The 18,622-nt window shown below is 42.7% G+C and overlaps 1 protein-coding gene across 1 annotated transcript in view; it reads left to right on the forward strand.

Moving 5' to 3' along the window:
- Positions 1-13,724, forward strand: part of EGFLAM (EGF-like, fibronectin type III and laminin G domains) — a 160,389-nt gene extending 146,665 nt beyond the window's left edge. The window contains exons 19-23 of the mRNA XM_015420161.1: positions 4,839-4,917; positions 7,103-7,246; positions 10,250-10,333; positions 10,853-10,956; positions 13,401-13,724. Coding sequence (XP_015275647.1) covers positions 4,839-4,917; positions 7,103-7,246; positions 10,250-10,333; positions 10,853-10,956; positions 13,401-13,555 — 566 coding nt within the window. The 3' untranslated portion in view covers positions 13,556-13,724. The remainder of the gene's footprint in view (positions 1-4,838; positions 4,918-7,102; positions 7,247-10,249; positions 10,334-10,852; positions 10,957-13,400) is intronic.
- The last annotated feature ends 4,898 nt before the right edge of the window (positions 13,725-18,622 follow it).

Below are 18,622 nucleotides of genomic sequence, written 5' to 3' on the forward strand. Positions count from 1 at the left end.
ATGCTCTTGGGCACTCCTCTTTCGTTGGATTCCATCCAAGGTGGTTAGGGTAGGGAAGCTGGGCTATGGAGTAAATAGTAAAAGTGAGCTGCAGAAGCCTAACAGTGGACAACCCATCGTCTTTGGTGCCCAAGGGAAGCCTATGCCTTCCTCCTGACCTAAACACGCAGGGACACAGTACAACGCAGAGTGTGGCATGCTTAAACCCATTGATGCTTAAACCCATAGCATGCAGAAGGTCTCAACGTGCCTCACTCTGATTGCCTGGTGGTTGCAGTGCTGAAGAAGAAAGGGATATGTTGCATCTTTTTTCCACTTGTGATCCTAGGCAGAGTCAATTTCAGTGGATGCAGAAAGTTGTGACCTTGCTTGGGATTGCTCTACTCGGCTGTTATTAGCAAGAGCTTGGCCTCAAAAGTTGCCCCTAATAAAAGCCTGGCTATGTGCATCCCAGGCCTGTGATGAGTGATGGCACTCCTTAGGCCTGTGTTGTGGAGCGCATTGCATTGTGTCAGAACGGTGAAAGACTTGGTTGCTGCGGCTCAGTGGCAGAGCATCTGCTTAGCATGCAGAAGGTCCCAGGTTCAATCCCCGGCATCTCCAGTTAAAACGACCAGGCAGTAGGAGATGTGAAAGACCTCAGCTTGAGACTCTGAAGAGCTACTGCCGGTTCAAGTAGACAGTACTGACTTTGATGGACCACGGGTCTGATTTGGTATAAGGCAGCTTCACGTGTGTTCATGTGTGTTTCTGCTTCGGCCACACTGGACATTTTCCCTAATTTCATTACAGAGGAAACGGCCATTTGCCTACCAGGTATTTTTTGTTTGTTTGTTCATATTTTGTTACCAACCACCAGTGTTCCCTCTAAGCTGAGTTAGTGTGAACTGGCTCACAGTTTTTTTTAGCCTCCAGCTCACACATTTTTGTCTTCGCTCAGGAAGGATGGCTCCAGGGCAAACTGATTTATGCAGTAACCAAATCGCTCACTCACAACTTTAATGCCAGTAGCTCACAAAGTAGAATTTTTGCTCACAAGACTCCACAGCTTAGAGGGAACATTGCCAACCACCACCACCCTTTCCACTTTTTCCTTTTTAGCCATGCAGAGAAAGGCCCAAACGTGATAACTAAGGGAAGTGAGAAGAATCAGGGAGGGGCTGGAAAAGGAGAATGGAAACTTTAAACTCAGTTCTTCTTTGTCGTTCCCCTCCATTTTGTTTATTGTTTTATTTTGAGGAGGGCCTGTGGCTCAGTGGCAAAGCCTCTGCCCGGCATGCAGAAGGTCACCAGATCAATCTCCGGCATCACCAACTAAAAGGATCAGGTGGTAGGTGATGTAAAAGACCTCTGCCTGAGACCCTGGAGGCTCTGCTGCCTGTCTGAGTAGACTGATGGTGATGCACCAAGGGCCTGATTCAGTAAAGGCAGCTTCATGTATGTTCACCATGACTCTGAATGGAAATTGACCTGGTCTTTTAGCTGAAAGTCAGAGACAAAATTAGTGCCTCATCCTCCACATGCCGCTAAGATCACAACCAGCTCCAGTCTGAGGAGACAGGTGGCCAGCAAAATGAGCCATAACAAGTTACAGTCTCTCTTCAGAAGAAAAAGCTGCTGTAACACATTGGCTGCATTCAGATGTCATGAATGAACAATGGTTGTTTTGTGACGAGAATTAACCACTGAGGTCCTCTGATTCATGAGTTCCTTCGTTTCTCCTCTGACGTGGCACACTGAGATGAAAGGTTTCCTGGTTTAGAATTATTTGTTTGTTTTAGAAAATTTATATTCTGCCTTTCTGCCCACAAGGGCCATCAAGGCAGCTGACAAAACATACATAATAAAATCATGTTTTAAAACCATTAACATTTCATCCAGATCAGGAACTTTAACAAACTGTGGTTTTGGCTCTTCCCCCCCCCCCTCAAAGTAAGATTGTAATTTAGGGGTGTGCATTTGGATCTACCGGAGCCGAAAATGTACCCAGAAGACACTGTATTGGTATTTCCCAAGTATATTTTGGCTTCTCATATGTATCCGGGTTTTCTTGGGAAAATCGGAAAAATTCCTGAGAAAATCCTGGATGTATTCGGGAGTTATGGGCAGATCCGGAAATCAGCTGTTTCTCAGGCTTCTATTGCAGTCCCTTTAAAGTTTACAGTTTAAAGGGACTGCAGAAGACAGCCCCAGGATCAGCTGTGCCAGGGGGAGCAGACTGTTCCTGACAACTCAGCTTAGGGCTGGCTTTTAGTGCAGCCTGGTTTAAACCAGGCTGTATAAGAACCCAGCTTCAGAGGCTGCTGTGCTGCAAGGAGCAATCTGCTAGCCGCAGCACAGCAGATCCTGGGGCCAGCTTCTCCTGCAGTGCAATTTAAACTGTGCTGCAGGAGAAGCCAAGCCAGCCCCAGGGTCAGACTGGCTTTTTAAAAAATTATTAGTTAAACTTATTAGTTAACCAGTATTTTTCTTCTCAGGTCTATTGGACCCGGAAAAATTTGGGATTTCCAAAAAATCCCAGATCCAAATACCATATCGGCATTGGGAACTGGGATTTTATTGGAAATACTGAATTTTTTTTGGGTTCAATAGACCCAAACCAAAAAATACTGATTGTTTTAAAAACAACAACGTGCACCCCTATTTAAGATTAAACTGTAGTTTAGAATCCGTTCTTATAGGGAAGGGAGGAAAAACACAGTTAAAGTACCTGATTCGGATGTTACAACAAATTATGGCTAGTTTGAAAACAGGAATTCTCCAAGCTTGACATGGTAGGAGAGAGGAAAGGACCTCAAGTGTGCAAGGTTTGTTTTCATCACAAACAAACCATGGTTTGCTTTGTACGTGATGACTGAATACACCCATGGTGTTTGATAGTCCTACATTTAGCAGCAAATCAGTAGGAAAGGAGGGAAGTTGGCCAGTAGAGAGTTACTTACTTACAGAGAGGTGTCTTGGAGTTGTGAGGCTTCCCGTGAAGGATCATGGGCTTTTCCAGGAAGGAAGGACGCTGCCTCAAGCAGCAAGCTGACGTCCCCCCCATACACACATACACACACACATACATACACACCACTGAATGTCCTAAGTGCCTCAGCCTGATGTCTCACATGGCACGCCAGGGTTTTGAGAGGAGAGGCAAGGTGGAACAGCATGCATTCCTCCTCTTCCTGGAAAACTCCAGATTCACACACAGATTCACAAAACACAGATTCAGCCAATATAGGTGGTTTGTAGAGTGCCACTAAACCTGTGGATTAGGTCCCAGGCTATTGACTGGCCTTAAGTGAAGAGAGAAGGTTTGGCCATTGCCTGTAACTCTGAGTGCCACTATGATTGCTTTTAAAATTCTTCAACCAAAATACTTGCCGTTATGAGTATTTGGAGAATGGTTTTGTCTGGAATAGTCCATTATAAGGGAGAGTTACACTGGGTACATGCTGGGCTTCTTTTGTGGAAAAAGCCCAGCAGGAACTCATTAGCATAACAGGCCACACCCAACAGCAGAAATTCATTGGCATATGAGGCCACATGTCCATGCCTTCCCTTGGCTTGCTGGGCGCCCCATTGCTGCCGGGAGCCTGGGCAAGCCCCCCCCCCTTGAAGGGAAGGGAAGGCAGCCACCGTGGAGTGTATGTGTGTACTGTTCTCCAGGCCTTCTCTCTGTAGCCACCCATGCAGAGGTTTTGGCTGTTGTGGGCGTGGCCATCTCTGAAGCCAGCCGGAACTCCGTTCCTGTGCGTTCCTGCCCAAAAATAGCCCTGGGTACATGAAAAATAAAATTAGTAAATGCGATTCTGGATCACAACGATAAAGGTCAGTCCATGAACACTACTTTTTTGAGAAGCTATTTGCTTGCTTCCCTAGCCTCAGACACATTTAAATGGGAACCATTTTCACATTAGGCTCTGTCAGATGGTACTTCACCTGTGTGACACTGTTTATGAGATCTCACATTCAAGCAGTCCCTTGTTTTTTCCCACACAAAATAGGAGGGTGATCCCATATATATATGAATGTGATTGCTACCTTGTCCTGACTGGGTCTGCATGTTGTGCTAGAAATATCCTGGATTTTTATTTTCAGATTCCAGTGGGGTATACTTCCAACTGTGTGAAATAAAACCCACTTTCTCTCTCAAAGGATGTAATCCATTATAAGGGAGAGTTACATTGGGTACATGAAAAATAAAATTGGTAAATGTGATTCTGGATCACAACAATAAAGGTCAGTCCATGAACACTACTTTTTTGAGAAGCTATTTGCTTGCTTCCCTAGCCTCAGACACATTTAAATGGGAACCATTTTCACATTAGGCTCTGTCAGATGGTACTTCACCTGTATGAAGAAATATCCTGCATTTTTATTTTCAGTTCATTACAGTTAGCCCAGTATTCCAGTGGGGTATACTTCCAACTGTGTAAAATAAAACCCACTTTCTCTCTCAAAGGATGAGGCAAATTAAATCAAATTGGGCTCTCACTAGTTCACGTAGTACCTTTGATTCCCATGGAGGAGAACCAAGAAGACTACATATGAACCCAGTGCTCATTCCTAATTACTCCCATCAAGTAGAATTTGAGCAGACCAGGACTTATAATTTCCCTCACCATGCTTTTGGGGTTTGTTTTTATTTGGGGCCAAGATTCTTTTTGAGTCACATCAAGATGCCATTTTGTCTGGGTTCCATTGAGAGCGGGTTGTTGCCTAAATATGTTTTGTGGACTCACATTCATCAACTTTTCTTCATGTTTATTGAGTCTTGTTACCCTGTTAATACAGCTGTTATCGCAAGTAAAGCCTGTTTTTAATATTTTCCCCTCTTACTCTTCTAGCTGTTATGGAAGCAATTGAAATTCCTCAGTTTATCGGTCGCAGTTACCTCACATATGATAATCCAGATATTCTTAAAAGGTAAGATGGTACAGAATCGAGAAAATTATATCAAGTAGATTACAAGTATTCTTGTGAAGAAAATTGTGTTGAAGGGAGGATTGGTACTTCACTCTGTAGAGACAGATGGCAGCTATTAAAACAATGACATTTAGAACTGCCTTTCTGGACCAAACCAAAGTCTGGTGTTTTGTTTCCAGCTAGAGGAATGCTATCTTGGAAAACACAATTTGTTGCTAATGGAAGTTTATAGACCAGATCTTGATGTCATAATTGGGGGCTCTGGGGCTTGAACAAGGAGTTGGATTCTGAGACTACTAGCGAAAGAAATGCTTTACCTACCACTTCTGCCTAAGTATGCAACATTATCATTAGATTATGTGAAAGCTGGAACTAAAAGAGGTATATTTAAAATGTGTGCATAAGGTTGGGGTTGCCAGTTCCAAGTTGGGAAATACCTGGAGAATTTGAGGGTGGGGTCTGGGAAGGGCAGGGTCTTGGGGGGGGGGCTTTAATATGGTATAATGCCATAGAGTCCACGTTCCAGAGTGGCCATTTTCTCCAGGTGAACTGATCTCTGTCGCCTGGAGATCAGTTGTAATCCCGGAAGATCTCCAGTCACCACCTGGAGGTTGCCAACCCTACGTATGGTACATAGACCTCAGAAATATGTTCAGTGAAATCCATATACATAATGGTCATCAGCCAGCTCCTTAATGTTGGATTTGATTCCTGTTTGCTGTGTGCCGCTCTTGAAATGCCAGGATGAAGGAGATTTACAATCTGAGATTTCATCCTTCAGATTGGGAGAAGAATATGAAATAGATCTTCATTTGCTGTGAGAAGCCATTGTGAGTGGGGGAAGCGGCTGCCTAAAATTCAGAATGGCCCCCTCCAAGTTTCCACACGCCCCTCAAGATCTGTGGTCCACACCCAGTGGAGCTAAACTAATAATCTGACCTAGTCTTGTGGGTGAAGATCTGTTGTTTTAAAAATCTAAGGTAATAGGTTTCTTTGCCCTGGACACAGGTGCAAGTATTTTGTATGAATGTCTGAACCAGGTGCTGCGGTGGCTCAGAGGTTAAGATGCTGAGCTGCAGACCAGAAGTTCTGTAGGTCAGCAGTTTGAGACCCTAGTGCTGCATGACGGAGTGAGCTCCCGTCTCTGGATCCAGCTCCTGCCAACCTAGCAGTTTGAAAGCAAGAAATTACAAATAGATAAATAGGTACCACTTTGGTGAGAAGGTAACAGAGTTCCATGTACCTCGGCATTTAGACATGCTGGCCACATGACCACGGAAACGTCTTTGGACAGCGCTGGCTCTTTGGCTTGGAAACAAAGATGAGCACCACCCCCTAGAGTCAGATTCAACTGGCTTTTGAGCAAGGGAAACCTTTTACCTAAAACAGGTAATACTGCCACAGAACGATGAACAGTGAAATGGATTCCAGAGTTCTACAGTTCACCTTTTACACCAATCATCTATTTACTTACTTATTTAGGGAATTTATATGCTGCTTGTTGAGAGTCCTGCTTGAGGATATTTAAAAAGTAAAAACAATACCACAAAGTTATATCATAAAACATCATAAATTGTCAATACAGGAAACAAAACAAGCCATTCAAACAAGCCAGGGGCATAAAAAGCAGCATAAAACAATCCTCGAGTACTGTAAAAAAAATCCATAATTGCCAAAAAGCTGGGGTAAAAGGAATGTCTTGGCCTGTTGTCTGAAAGGCATACGAATTATAATTTTTCTTGCCAGTCAAATTCCTACCTGAAAGCTCACTTGAGAAACTTGCTTTTCTCCTTTTTTCATAACTGCGAAGCCTCTGAACATCTATAGAGTTCAAATTAATAATCCCCACCCCGAACTGTAAATATTTTGCAGGTTACCTATGGCATGAGGAGTCATTTTGCCACAGGCTCTTTCTCATAGTTCTTATTTAAAGAAACAAAACCCAGAAAAGTTTGTCACTTTAGACTCTAGTGCAGCTTCATAGTTCCCAAAATTACAATGGCAAGGCCAGACTTATAGTGAGGGAAGATTCAATTAGACTTGAAGCAAAAAAAAAATCTGTTATTGAGTCAGACTTCATATTCTCCGAGAACAATGATTGCTTGCAGGAGTTGAGAGGAATAATATTTTCACTGTGCCATCCGATTCTGTACACCTTAATGGTATTTTCCTGTCCACTAAACAGAGTGTCAGGATCAAGAACAAACGTGTTCATGAGGTTCAAGACATCACTGGTGGATGGCCTACTGGTGTGGCGGGGAGACAGTCCTATGAGGCCCAACAGTGACTTCATCTCATTAGGTCTTCAGGATGGAGCCTTAGTCTTCAGGTAAGCTGCTTATACTGGATTGGGTAGTGGTAGATTTGCCAACCTCCAGGTGGGATCTGGAGACCTTCCAGATGTACAACTGATCTTCAGACTACAGAGATGAGTTCCCTGGAGAAAATGGCTGTTTTGGAGGGGTGGACTCTATGGCATTATATACCCTGGTGAGTTCCCTCCCCTCCCCAGGCTCCACCCTCAAATCTCCAAGGATTTCCGAACTGGAGATAGAATGTAACTACCCAGGAAGTAAGGGTACATTTCCTGTTTATTCAGATCTTCTACAGGGAGCAGTACTGCTTCTAGATTTTCTTTCTCTGTATGAAATGATAAAGAGTTTTCAGTGGAGGGACAGCGTGCAAGTTTGTTTAGTCCCGTAGGAATTTGCAGCAAGCTGAGATCTACCTTGTTACTTGGTTTTCTATTTTATTTAATCCCCTCACTGTCTCTGCAAAACATTTTTGACGCATTATTCTGAAAAGCAAATGTTCTTGCTGCCAAAAGAAAGGAAATTTAAACCCAAGAAGTGACAGACAGTAAAATTAACACTCTGTTCTTTGGGGGATTGTTTCCCATCCTTCAGTTGTTCAAGAACTTTTTATGTGGTACTTATTATTATTTTTCGTTGGATTATTTGTTCATCAAAAGGCCTGCTGGGGTTTTTTTGTTAGTTTTCCTTTCCCAGATTAAGTAGCCACAGAGTCTCCTGAGAAAACAGTTGTCCATCTTGGTGTTATTATATAGAGAGACAATGCAGTAAAATGCTATTTTCACAGTGCAGTAAAACACACTATACAAGAGACCCGAGGCATCTTAACTTGTGCACCAAGATGTAATATGAGAAAGAGAAATTATACTGAAAAATTGTTGAGCGCTTTAAAGAATGTCCTTCATCAAAGATAAGTGCCTGACAAGGACCAATACAGATGCTGAAATCTATCCTGAGATGAGCTTTCTCCCTGGTGGGGTACCTTCCTGGCCTGTGAGGTCCTGTCATTCAGTAAGGAAAATGTTATGACATACCATAGTGGCAGATTTGTGGTTAAAAATCTAATAGACGCAGAGGCACGAAGCCACTTCCTTGTGGTTTCCTGTGGTTAAACATTGCAAAACTCTTAACCTCTCTGAAGAAGAACTGAAACAAGGCTGAAATCAAGTTGTATAGTAAAATAGTAATTCGTTTCTTGCGGAATCTTGAGTGTAAAAAATGTAGTCGTAGTAAAAGCATGAGCAAAACATGTAAGGGTGAAGATTTCATCCTAGGTTTTTTGGGAATTCAAAAGATGTATAGATCATTGATCTTAGTTCTTTGTCTGCTTAAAGTTGGACAAAGCTGGTTCAGAAAGGGGGAAGATACAGAAATTCTTAATCAAATAGAATTTGTTAATTCTCTTAGAGGCTAAGTGGTGTTGGTCTGCAGTGGAACGGTTAGATTCAAGCTGTATCTGGCAAAGGGAGCGTTGAGTCTTGAAAGCTTATACCCTCACAATGCTTGGTCATCTCTAAAGTGGTACTGGACTCAAATCTATTTGTTCATTCTGAATTTGAGCCCTTGGGAATGATAGTGAATTTATTTGTTTTGGGGTGGGAATTCCCGTTTTCTAGACTGACACCCTCAGATTTCTCTGTGTTGAGGTGTCTTATCCTTTACTGCGAATATCAGGTACAGGTAGAAGAAGTTGATTGAAGATTGCAGTTTGAAGTATATCTGCAGAGGAGGAGGAAGGTTTCTGTTATTATTCCAACTGATAAATATTTCTCCTGGCAGCTTCAGAAGATGTCCAAAACAATCTGGCAGCCCAAACAAACTCCAGCTTCTAAAAAGAGCAGAGTTTGTAGGAAATATAAAGGAGTATTAGGAAGTTGCTCTAAGACGCTGCTGCTGTTTCTGCCACCCGATTGCACAATTTTAACATAAATTTGTAATCCACCTTGAATCTCAATGAGAAAGGTGGGCTCTAAATGAATGAATGAATGAAGTGAATACGTACATCTGAACCAAAACAGCTACATATGAAGCCTCTGTGTTGGATTCAGTGGTAATTTCCTGCTAAAAATGAAGGGATTTCTGTCAGCAGGATAGTACTCTTTCATTGCCCGTATTTCACTATACCTCAAAATGCTGCTCCTGGGGGACGTCCCCCCTCTCTGGAACAGCACGGAAAGGGGCAACAATCAACCTCTGTCCTGTTAGCAGCAAACTGCTAACTGGATTTTTATTTATTTGTTAAATTCATGTCCCGCCCTTCCCTAACGGGCTCCGGGCAGGTAACAGCAAGTGCATAAACAATTCAAACCAGGTACTATAACTAATTCTTAAAACAACTAAAACATCAGACAATTAAAAGATGGTGAATTAAATATAACAGTTCAGATCCTTTATAAGCTGGACTGATGGTAACCGGAGTCAACCAGTATTACTCATATAATACCCGGGCTCAGCATAGAGCAAACAGGCAGGGCAACTTCTATGCAGGGAGCAGTGTTCCCTCTAAGCTGAGTTAGTGTGAGCTAGCTCACAGTTTTTTAGACTCCGGCTCACACATTTTTGTCTTTGCTCAGGAAGGGTGGCTCCAGAGCAAACTAATTGATGCAGTAGCCAAATCGCTCGCTCACAACTTTAATGCCAGTAGCCCACAAAGTGGAATTTTTGCTCACAAGACTCCACAGCTTAGAGGGAACATTGGCAGGGAGGCCAATGAATTGGGTGTCCACCGCCTCAACGGAAAGCCTGGCGGAACAGCTCCATTTTACAGGCCCTGTGGAACTGTAATAGGTCCCGCAAGGCCTTAATCTCAAGTGGGAGCTTGTTTCACCAGGTAGGGGCCAGGACAGAAAAAGCCCTGGCCCTGGTTGAGACTAAGTGGAGATCCTTTGGGCCAGGGATAACTAGTATTCAACCCAATATCTACACCGTATCAGTTATATGATCCTGTTAAAGATTTGATTATTTAAAAATGGAGCATAACTGAATGTTCTGGAATCTGAGCATGCTTCCTTTCCTTCCAGCTATAATCTGGGCAGTGGTATCGCTTCCATAATGGTGAATGGCTCTTTCAATGATGGCCGATGGCACAGAGTAAAGGCAGTTCGGTAATTTTTTTCTCTGTTTTATGTTTCTATCAATGTCCTTGGTTCAGTCACTTGAGGAACAGAGGCCAAAGGGTGGGCTTCTGATTGAAAGAGACCCGCTCCAAAGAATGTAATCTAAATTTCAATTTGGAAAGACCACAGAGGGAGAAATAATGATCGACAGAGAGGGGATGGATTAAAGGCAAGGTTTTCACAAGATCGCTGTCAACATAGATGGCCTCATATCCTTGGGCTTCCGTTTAAATTAGGGACATAGACAAACCTTCACAGAGAACATGAGCTTTGAGCAGCTGCCTGAAGAGATTTTCAGGATTTCGAATGTGAGTCAGATCAGGAATGCTTTAACAGGCTTCAAGCGGTCCCCAAATAAGGGAACACTGAAAACAATCCTCTGTTATTGTCATACATTTGGTGTGGCAACAGGAAATAGATTATACTGGCTTCACCTGTATTAAATCAGTCGTGATACAAAGCCATCTGAAAAGTGTGTGAGTGTATATATCTCTTTTTCAATTTAAGAGACGGACAGTCTGGGAAAGTCACAGTGGATGATTATGGTGCTAGAACGGGCAAATCACCAGGAATGATGAGACAACTGAACATCAACGGGGACCTATACGTTGGTAAGATCCTCCTAATTTAATTAATCTTCCTTGAGAATTTGGCAGAGTGAGTCATGCATGCTTATCGTTTGCTGGTCAAATGTTGCAAATCAACCAAGACAAACAGATAATTCCTGTCACCTTCCATTACATCAAGCACAGGGGTGCCCTACCTGCCTTACCATGAGTGGGTACTTTCAAGGCATCCACAGTTTCCTCTGGTTCCCCAGTCGATTTGCAGCTTCTGGGCTACATTCCTGAGTGTCCCTCAACCCCAGAAGCATATTTTGGGGTGGCTGAGCTTGCGGGTACATGAGGCACAGAAACATAGAATGATTCAAGTTTGTTCTTTGCATTCAGTCCAACATTCACACATTCAGCTGTGAGTGATCTTTTGAGAGATCAAAGCAAGCATAAAAATGGTGCCATATCCTCCATTAAAGCTGATTTTTGCTGGCTTTCACTCTTTTAGGCATGGTTTTAAGGAAACTTGCACACAAGCATTGGCTTTCAGAGGAGTGTTGTCTTGGAACAATGCCCACAGAGAAACTGGTTAGGTTGGAACCGATTGTTTTGCTTGGACAATTCATTCCTATGTAACCGTTTTACACCGTTTCTCATAAAAGGTGCAGGATGCATTTCTATAGAGGTGCTTGTGGTTGTGTCACAAAAAGGCCAAGCCAAACAAACAGATCCCAGGATAAAATTGTACAATCTTAGTAACAAAATGTTTGGCTTGGCTTTGAGTCTCTAAAGCCATTCACAATAGGACTTTGATTTAACGTGCTTATTTATGTTCTGTCATGCTCATAATGATTCAATGCTTTGCCTTTTTTTTTTACAACAGTGCTCTGAAGGAGAGAGCAGCTGTTCTCATTTAGCAGGCTGAGGTACATGCTTGCCAAAGGCTACACCACAAGCCCATAGAGGGGCTGTGGCTCAGTGGTATAATATCCACTTGACATGCAGAAGGTCCCAGGTTCAGTCCCTGGCATCTTCAGTAGGTGATGTGAAAGACCTCAGACTGAGACCCTGGAGAGCTGCTGCTAGTCTGAGTAGACAATATTGATGTTGATGGACCAATGGCCTGATTCCATATAAGGCAACTTCACGTGCTCGTAGCAGAAGTAGGACTTGCACCTAGGGCTCTGTATGAAGTGATCCGCATAAACATGACGTAAAAAAGCAATCCCATTTATAAAGTTCATCATAATCAGGAGCATGATAAATAATGGCCCAGTCTACTGACATTCGGGCCGAATTAGAGAATATTAACAGTATGTATCCACACCAGAGAGTCCCAATCAAGATTGGTGTCATGATGCATGAGTAAGGGGGACTAACCCTTTCACCATGTGCCACTTTTTGTGATCTCAATGCCCCCCCTCCTGGAGCTGCTGTTTGCACCCACCAACACCTTTCCTGGTACCCACCAAGTGTTTTTAGAAAATGGGCAGGGTGGGACTTTAGCCCAGCGAGGCTCCTTACTGGTCACTGGAGATGTTTATTTATTTATTTGTTTTCATTTATACCCCGCCCTCCCTGCACGCAGGCTCAGGGTGGCTTACATAGGCACAAAGTGCAATAAAATAAAACAAGTTAAAACAAGTTAAAACTAAATTTCACATCAAACAGGATACATGAGAACTATAAATACACATTCCCCATTGCATATCGGACGGGATCAAAGCAGGGGGTGGACACCATGGGCCATGATGTTCCAGACGACCAGTCGGCCCAACCCAGCGATGCTGCTCTGCAGTTACACGGTGGTGGTAGTGACGGCGGCTCCTACTCGAAAGCCTGTCGAAAGAGCTCCATCTTGCAGGCCCTGCGGACAGCCATTTTGTAGCTGTGCCCACTAAGCTGTGGTAGAATTTAAAAGGTACCTACAGGCTCAAAAACACTGGAGACCCCTGCTCTGTGGTAACTATACATTTTCAGCACTGCAGCCACCGGGGACTATTAAGACCTTGAAAACATCAAGATATAAGCATACCATCCTCTTACACACACACACACACAGATGAAACCATAGTGGGCTTCCTCCCATAGCTCTTTTAATGTCAAAAAATGACAAGATTTAAAATAGAGACACAAATAGAAAACAAATAAAATATTTATTTCTATATTTTATACCCTGCTCTTCTCCTCCAGTGGGGACTCAACATCATTTCCCCCTCTTCCATTTTAGTCTCGCAGCAGCAATACAGTGAGGCAGGGGTTGACTGAACTAGTGTAACTAACCCCAAGATCACCCCGTGAGCTTCCATGGAGGAGTGGGGATTCAAACTTGGCTCTCCTAGATCCTAGACAGCTACTCTGACCACGAAAGCGTGCTGTCTTAAATAAACACGAATGGGTTTCCTGTAGCATGGGCTTATAAAAGTTCATGTTGCAATTGGCTAATATGGCTCCCCTGCTGGGGTGTCTCATTTACTTATTTCTCTCTCTCTCTTCACTAGGTGGAATGAAGGAAATTGCACTACATACAAACAGACAATACATGAGGGGACTGGTGGGCTGCATCTCTCACTTCACCCTCTCTACCGATTATCACATTTCGCTGGTTGAAGACGCGGCTGATGGGAAGAACATTAACACTTGTGGGACCAAGTAAGAGCCGGAGAATCTTCGCACGGAAGCGCCTGCCTGTCACGCACTGCCAACCACAATCCAAATGACTGACTGTGCACACTGAGGACTCTTTTGAATGGGTCCGGAGGCAAACCCCCCCCCAAAAAACCGAAGCAAAATAATTAAAAGGGGACCATTTCATACTCTCCTTTTTAAAAAAACACACGATGGGTGCTGTGCTAGCTCAGTCAAAATGCTTTGGGCCAGAATTGTCCTACTTACTTCACTGCTACAGATTTAGAATGCCATTCAGCGAGCCCCAATGGACTTGGATAGAGTTGGTGCTTTTTTTCCCCTGGTAGGTCTCTGCACAAGCTTCCATCTTGGCCAGACCTACAGCCATTGCACACCTTATCAACCACTTGTGCATGCAACTGGGAAGCACAAGAGTGAGAAGCAGGCAGGTGAGCAACAAAAACTCTCTGGTTTCGGAGAAATGGCTTCCGTCACCATGAGCGGCACCTGCTTGGCTTCAGCTCGAAGCAAGCTGTAAGGGCTTTGATTTTCTTGTACTGATGCCTTGACTTCCACCAGGTATCCGGCGCCCCTCCTTAAGTAAATATTGTGTTCTCTGCAGATATTGGGCTAGAACAATGGTAGCCGTGTCAAATGTGACATCGTTGGCTGCATAGCCTCATGATAAGGCAGATGCTCTCAGCGACCGGCACAATCTCTTCTGTTTGGAAGGAGAATAGCCTCTCCCCCAGCGTGAACTAAAACCATATTCTCTGCATCAACTGCTGCTCCAGCCTCATTTGAGCCTCAGTGGAGAAAAGAAGCCAAGGATCAAAAGAGTTTCTGGGCTACTCCACTTCATCCTGTTGCATGTTTGAATAATTCCCCAGGAGCACTACAGCGAAATCTCCGCACGTTGAAAACTAACAAGTCATGGAGAAGGGCTGCAGTCTTCACATCTAGTTTTGTTCTAATAGAGGGAAGCATCTATTCATGCAATGACACTTCCTGTCAGAATGTTATGAACTGTTTTAACCAGGTGCCCTGCTGGTCTTGCCTCATCTTCTGTCCTTGCAAACACCACTGAAGAGAGGACTCTTACTGCCTTTTACTGCTCCATACAGACAGAAGTGAGCAAAAGGAGGAGGATTGATATTCTGCAATAGTGTTGAGGCTTTGAAGACCCACCTGTTGGTCAGTAGAGACTGTGTGTCAGTCCAGTGTCCTGAGGACCATATAACAAGTTAGTATCTGCATGTCTGCAAAATGATGCACTGACAACATCTTTGGGACCATAGAGCAGTATTCAGAACACTTGGACCTTTTCTAGCATGTAATGTCACGACGACGTTCATTGGGCAATCTTAGTGGCGTATTTTGAAAGCGCTGTATTTATGCATTCATTTTCCTATTCCAGACTCATCATTTGCATTTTCTGAGGGGAAAAATATATTTCCAGCTCCATTCCGCCCAATGTCAATAATCATCAAAAGTTAACTCCTTTGCAGATTCTGCTATGTGCTGAAGAGGACCATACTTACTATTTACAAAGTTTACTTTTTTATGCAATGAAAATCAACAACCACATTTTGTAGCAGTAATTTTGTACCTGTATATTTTTATATAGCAGCAGCTGCAGAACTGATCGGCTAGCATAATTTTGTAAACGGATTAGGTGTCTTGCGTTTAGCACGCTTCACAGCTAAAAGGAACAAAGGCTGAGGTGTTCATTGGACTGTGGGACAAAAAAAGTTTCATGTGTACTCATGATACAGTTTCAGTGGAAACATCTGTGAAATAGAACTGGTTTTACCATTTTTTTTTGTAAATTTAGACAATTGAATATGTACATTAACAAGGCCTTCTGCTTTAAAAGTATTGTAAAGATGTTAAAATTGTGTTCTACTACAATATTTTGGCATCCTTTTTTTAAAAAAAAAGAACAGGGGTTCAAAAGATACATTATGGGAGTCATAGATTTCTGTCAGTCTGTTAAAGGTATACAAGTGGCCCTTTTTGTAGCAGGAACTCCTTTGCACATTAGGTGACACACCCCGAATGTAGCCAATCCTTCAAGAGCTTACAGAGCTCTTCTTACAGGGGCTACTGTAAGCTCTTGGAGGATTGGCTATATTAGGGGTGTTTTGCCTAATATGCAAATGAGTTCCTGCTACAAAAAGAGCCCTGTCAGGGGGACATACTATTATTCATGGAAGGGGGTCTCATTTCCACATTCCCATAATCTTACAAGATCTCAGTGACATTCTTTTATTAAGGAGGCAAATATTGCTTTTATCATTTAATCCCCCAGTGGGTTTTGTTCCATATTTTATGCAAACCTGGAGTTCCCCCCCAGTCTTGTGTGGATTTTTTGATCCATGTCCTGAGCAGTGTTCCCTCTAAGCTGAGTTAGTGTGAGATAGCTCACAGTTCTCCTGCTCACACATTTTTGTCTTAGCCCAGGAAGGATGGCTCCAGAGCAGACTAATCTATGCAATAACCAAATTGCTCGCTCACAACTTTAATGCCAGTAGCTCACACAGTAGAATTTTTGCTCACAAGACGACTTCACAGCTTAGAGGAAACATTGGTGCTGAGACTGTTGTTCAGAAATACTGACTAGGCATGAAGCCAAGATTAGATTAGGACCTTTTCTAGGAAAGGGAAGAGGGGATTTGAATCCTTTGCGCCCCCACTCATTGACAATGGGACATTATTACCACTTCTAAAGGAACAAAAATACATGTGCTTTGAAAACTTTTTTTTTAACTGCTAATAGCAGCAGAATTTTAATTAGAAAAGCTGAATGGTTGAATCCCCTTCCCATATTGCTCTGGTCTATAATTTCCATCATGTCTATTAGGGGCCTCAGCAATGAACTGTAGGTTTATGGTTGAACTCAAAACCTATGACTTCTCAAGTAGTGCCTAAATTACAGAATTATTCTTGCCATATACAGGAAAGCAGTTACAATTTCTGGGTATTAAAACTAGTAGTTAGATTCCATGCCAAAGAGACAGGCGCTCTGAAAGCATATGAAACGCCAGAAAATTCGACAGCCCTCTTACATTCTGCACTGGGAGAACACGAAGTCATAAAGTGAGGGTCTCGGTACATGGCTATGAATCAGAGAACTCGACTGCCAAAAATGAAAAGTTAAAACTGGGGAAGGGGTTGTGAGCAGGAGGATACAAAAAAAACCCCAACCCTCTGAGAATGTATAAGAAAATACATTTATTAAATTTCATGGCAATATTCTGGCAAACTCTTAAATACATGCATATTTGTAAAACGGATAAGCAGTACATTGCCAATATGATAACCAGGCAAGCTTGCTGTATGTTCATGCTAAATTTAGTAATATTAGTACTGACCACCTCTTCTTCCCCAACTGTGTTTCCCATTATATTCCATTCCAAAAGTGTACTTGGATAATTTTACATGGTAACATATGGCTACTTTATGGCTGATTTTGCAGCACAGCTATTTATTAAACATTGGCTCTTCGCCACTGATTTCTTAGCTCGGTTAAGCTGGCAGTGCCAACGTTTCACCGCTTAGGCAGGAGACATTTAATCCTTTCCCTAGTGCTAAACATGTTACTGGCATGGGGATCAAAAGATTACTTCAGCTGAACACTGGAAGTTACTAATACCTACATTTCTAGTTTTGCAACGGAATACCTAACAGGGACCCTATAAAGAGTTCAGATGGGGTTTCATTCGCTGGCATACAGTACAGCGACGAGATTCTCAATGCCAAGGACATAGGGTGAGATTGAAAAAACAGTCTCAAAAGCCATCCCAGAGATTTCAACATATACAGTAGAATAAAAAATACATTCATTTGCATACATCACGTAGGTTTGCTTAAGAGACAAACACCGCCTGAGTCATCTGGCGCCCAACTGCCAAATGCAGCAGCTCTATGTATCCAGACTAAAAGGGAAGATAGGTGACAGTTTAATTGTTTGCACAGAAAGCACTCCCCAAAACTGCACAACTGTAAGTATTCCAGTTGGATTAATATTATAATGCTTATTCAATATTTCAAAAAGCTTTGGAATTATCTTCACATCCAATACAGAATATTTAATATGCTATCTACATTTTAATAAAATCCATTAGCATTTATTGAGCTATAAAATACAGCATTTATCATACAAGTAACATTTAGCAGTCCCCCCGTTCCTTCTTCCCATTCTCGCTCCCTGCCCCAATTCAACCTTCCCATCTCTACTTCATTTTTTTTCCATTTCAGAGGATTTCACATTCTTAATGAAGGCCTCAAAATGATCAAAGAAGGCAAAAAAAATCTAACCCCCAAAAAGTTTGTCTAGCATCTCTGGGTTACTGTCTGTAATTCACAAATCACTCAGTGGAGAAGATCCACTGGAAATTAGTAGGAGTAAATTCCTTACCTTCAGAGAATGCTTAACACACTGAACCACGCAAAGGATTCTGGGGCATATTTTAGTGGCTTGGGTGCACTTTCAGTTCATATGGAACGCAGACCCAACAGGCCTCACCCTTCAGGACTTAAGGGGTGAACTTTAACACACACAACACCATTGTACCTTGCAGAGGAGGACCAGAAGTTGATGGTTTTAAAAGTGTGTCTGCCATTACTAATCTTTTAGTTAAGGAATCAGTGATAAGCTTGTGAGAAAGCCCAGTTTGAAAAAAAACCATGTTCAATCAATGTCTATAAATTGTCCTAACTATTCTTTTTCTGATATCTCTGTTTGAGTGCACCACTGGCCTTGGTCCACATAAACCAGGACCAATGGGAGCCCATACTGTTCAAGAATTTGATGCTCTAGAAAGGATCCATATTCTCACTGCCTTTTCATGGTGCAATGCTGCAAGCCCTACTGGAGTGAATGAATCACATCCCAACTTTGGTGGATGAAAACTTGTGTCCACTGTGTTGAAAATGGGCAACGATCCTCCCCATTTCCTTTTTTTCTTGAGCTCATCACCATTCAAGAAAATCTCTAAGATGAGCTGCAATGACTCTTTGGCTGTATCTGTTTGGCAGCCTTGGTCTAAGCACTTCAGTGGTCATCCTGAAATTTAGGAACCATGGTGGAAGG

Source organism: Gekko japonicus, unplaced genomic scaffold (genome assembly GCF_001447785.1).
Source record: "Gekko japonicus isolate JY-2015 unplaced genomic scaffold, Gekko_japonicus_V1.1 scaffold86, whole genome shotgun sequence".
NCBI lineage: Eukaryota > Metazoa > Chordata > Lepidosauria > Squamata > Gekkonidae > Gekko > Gekko japonicus.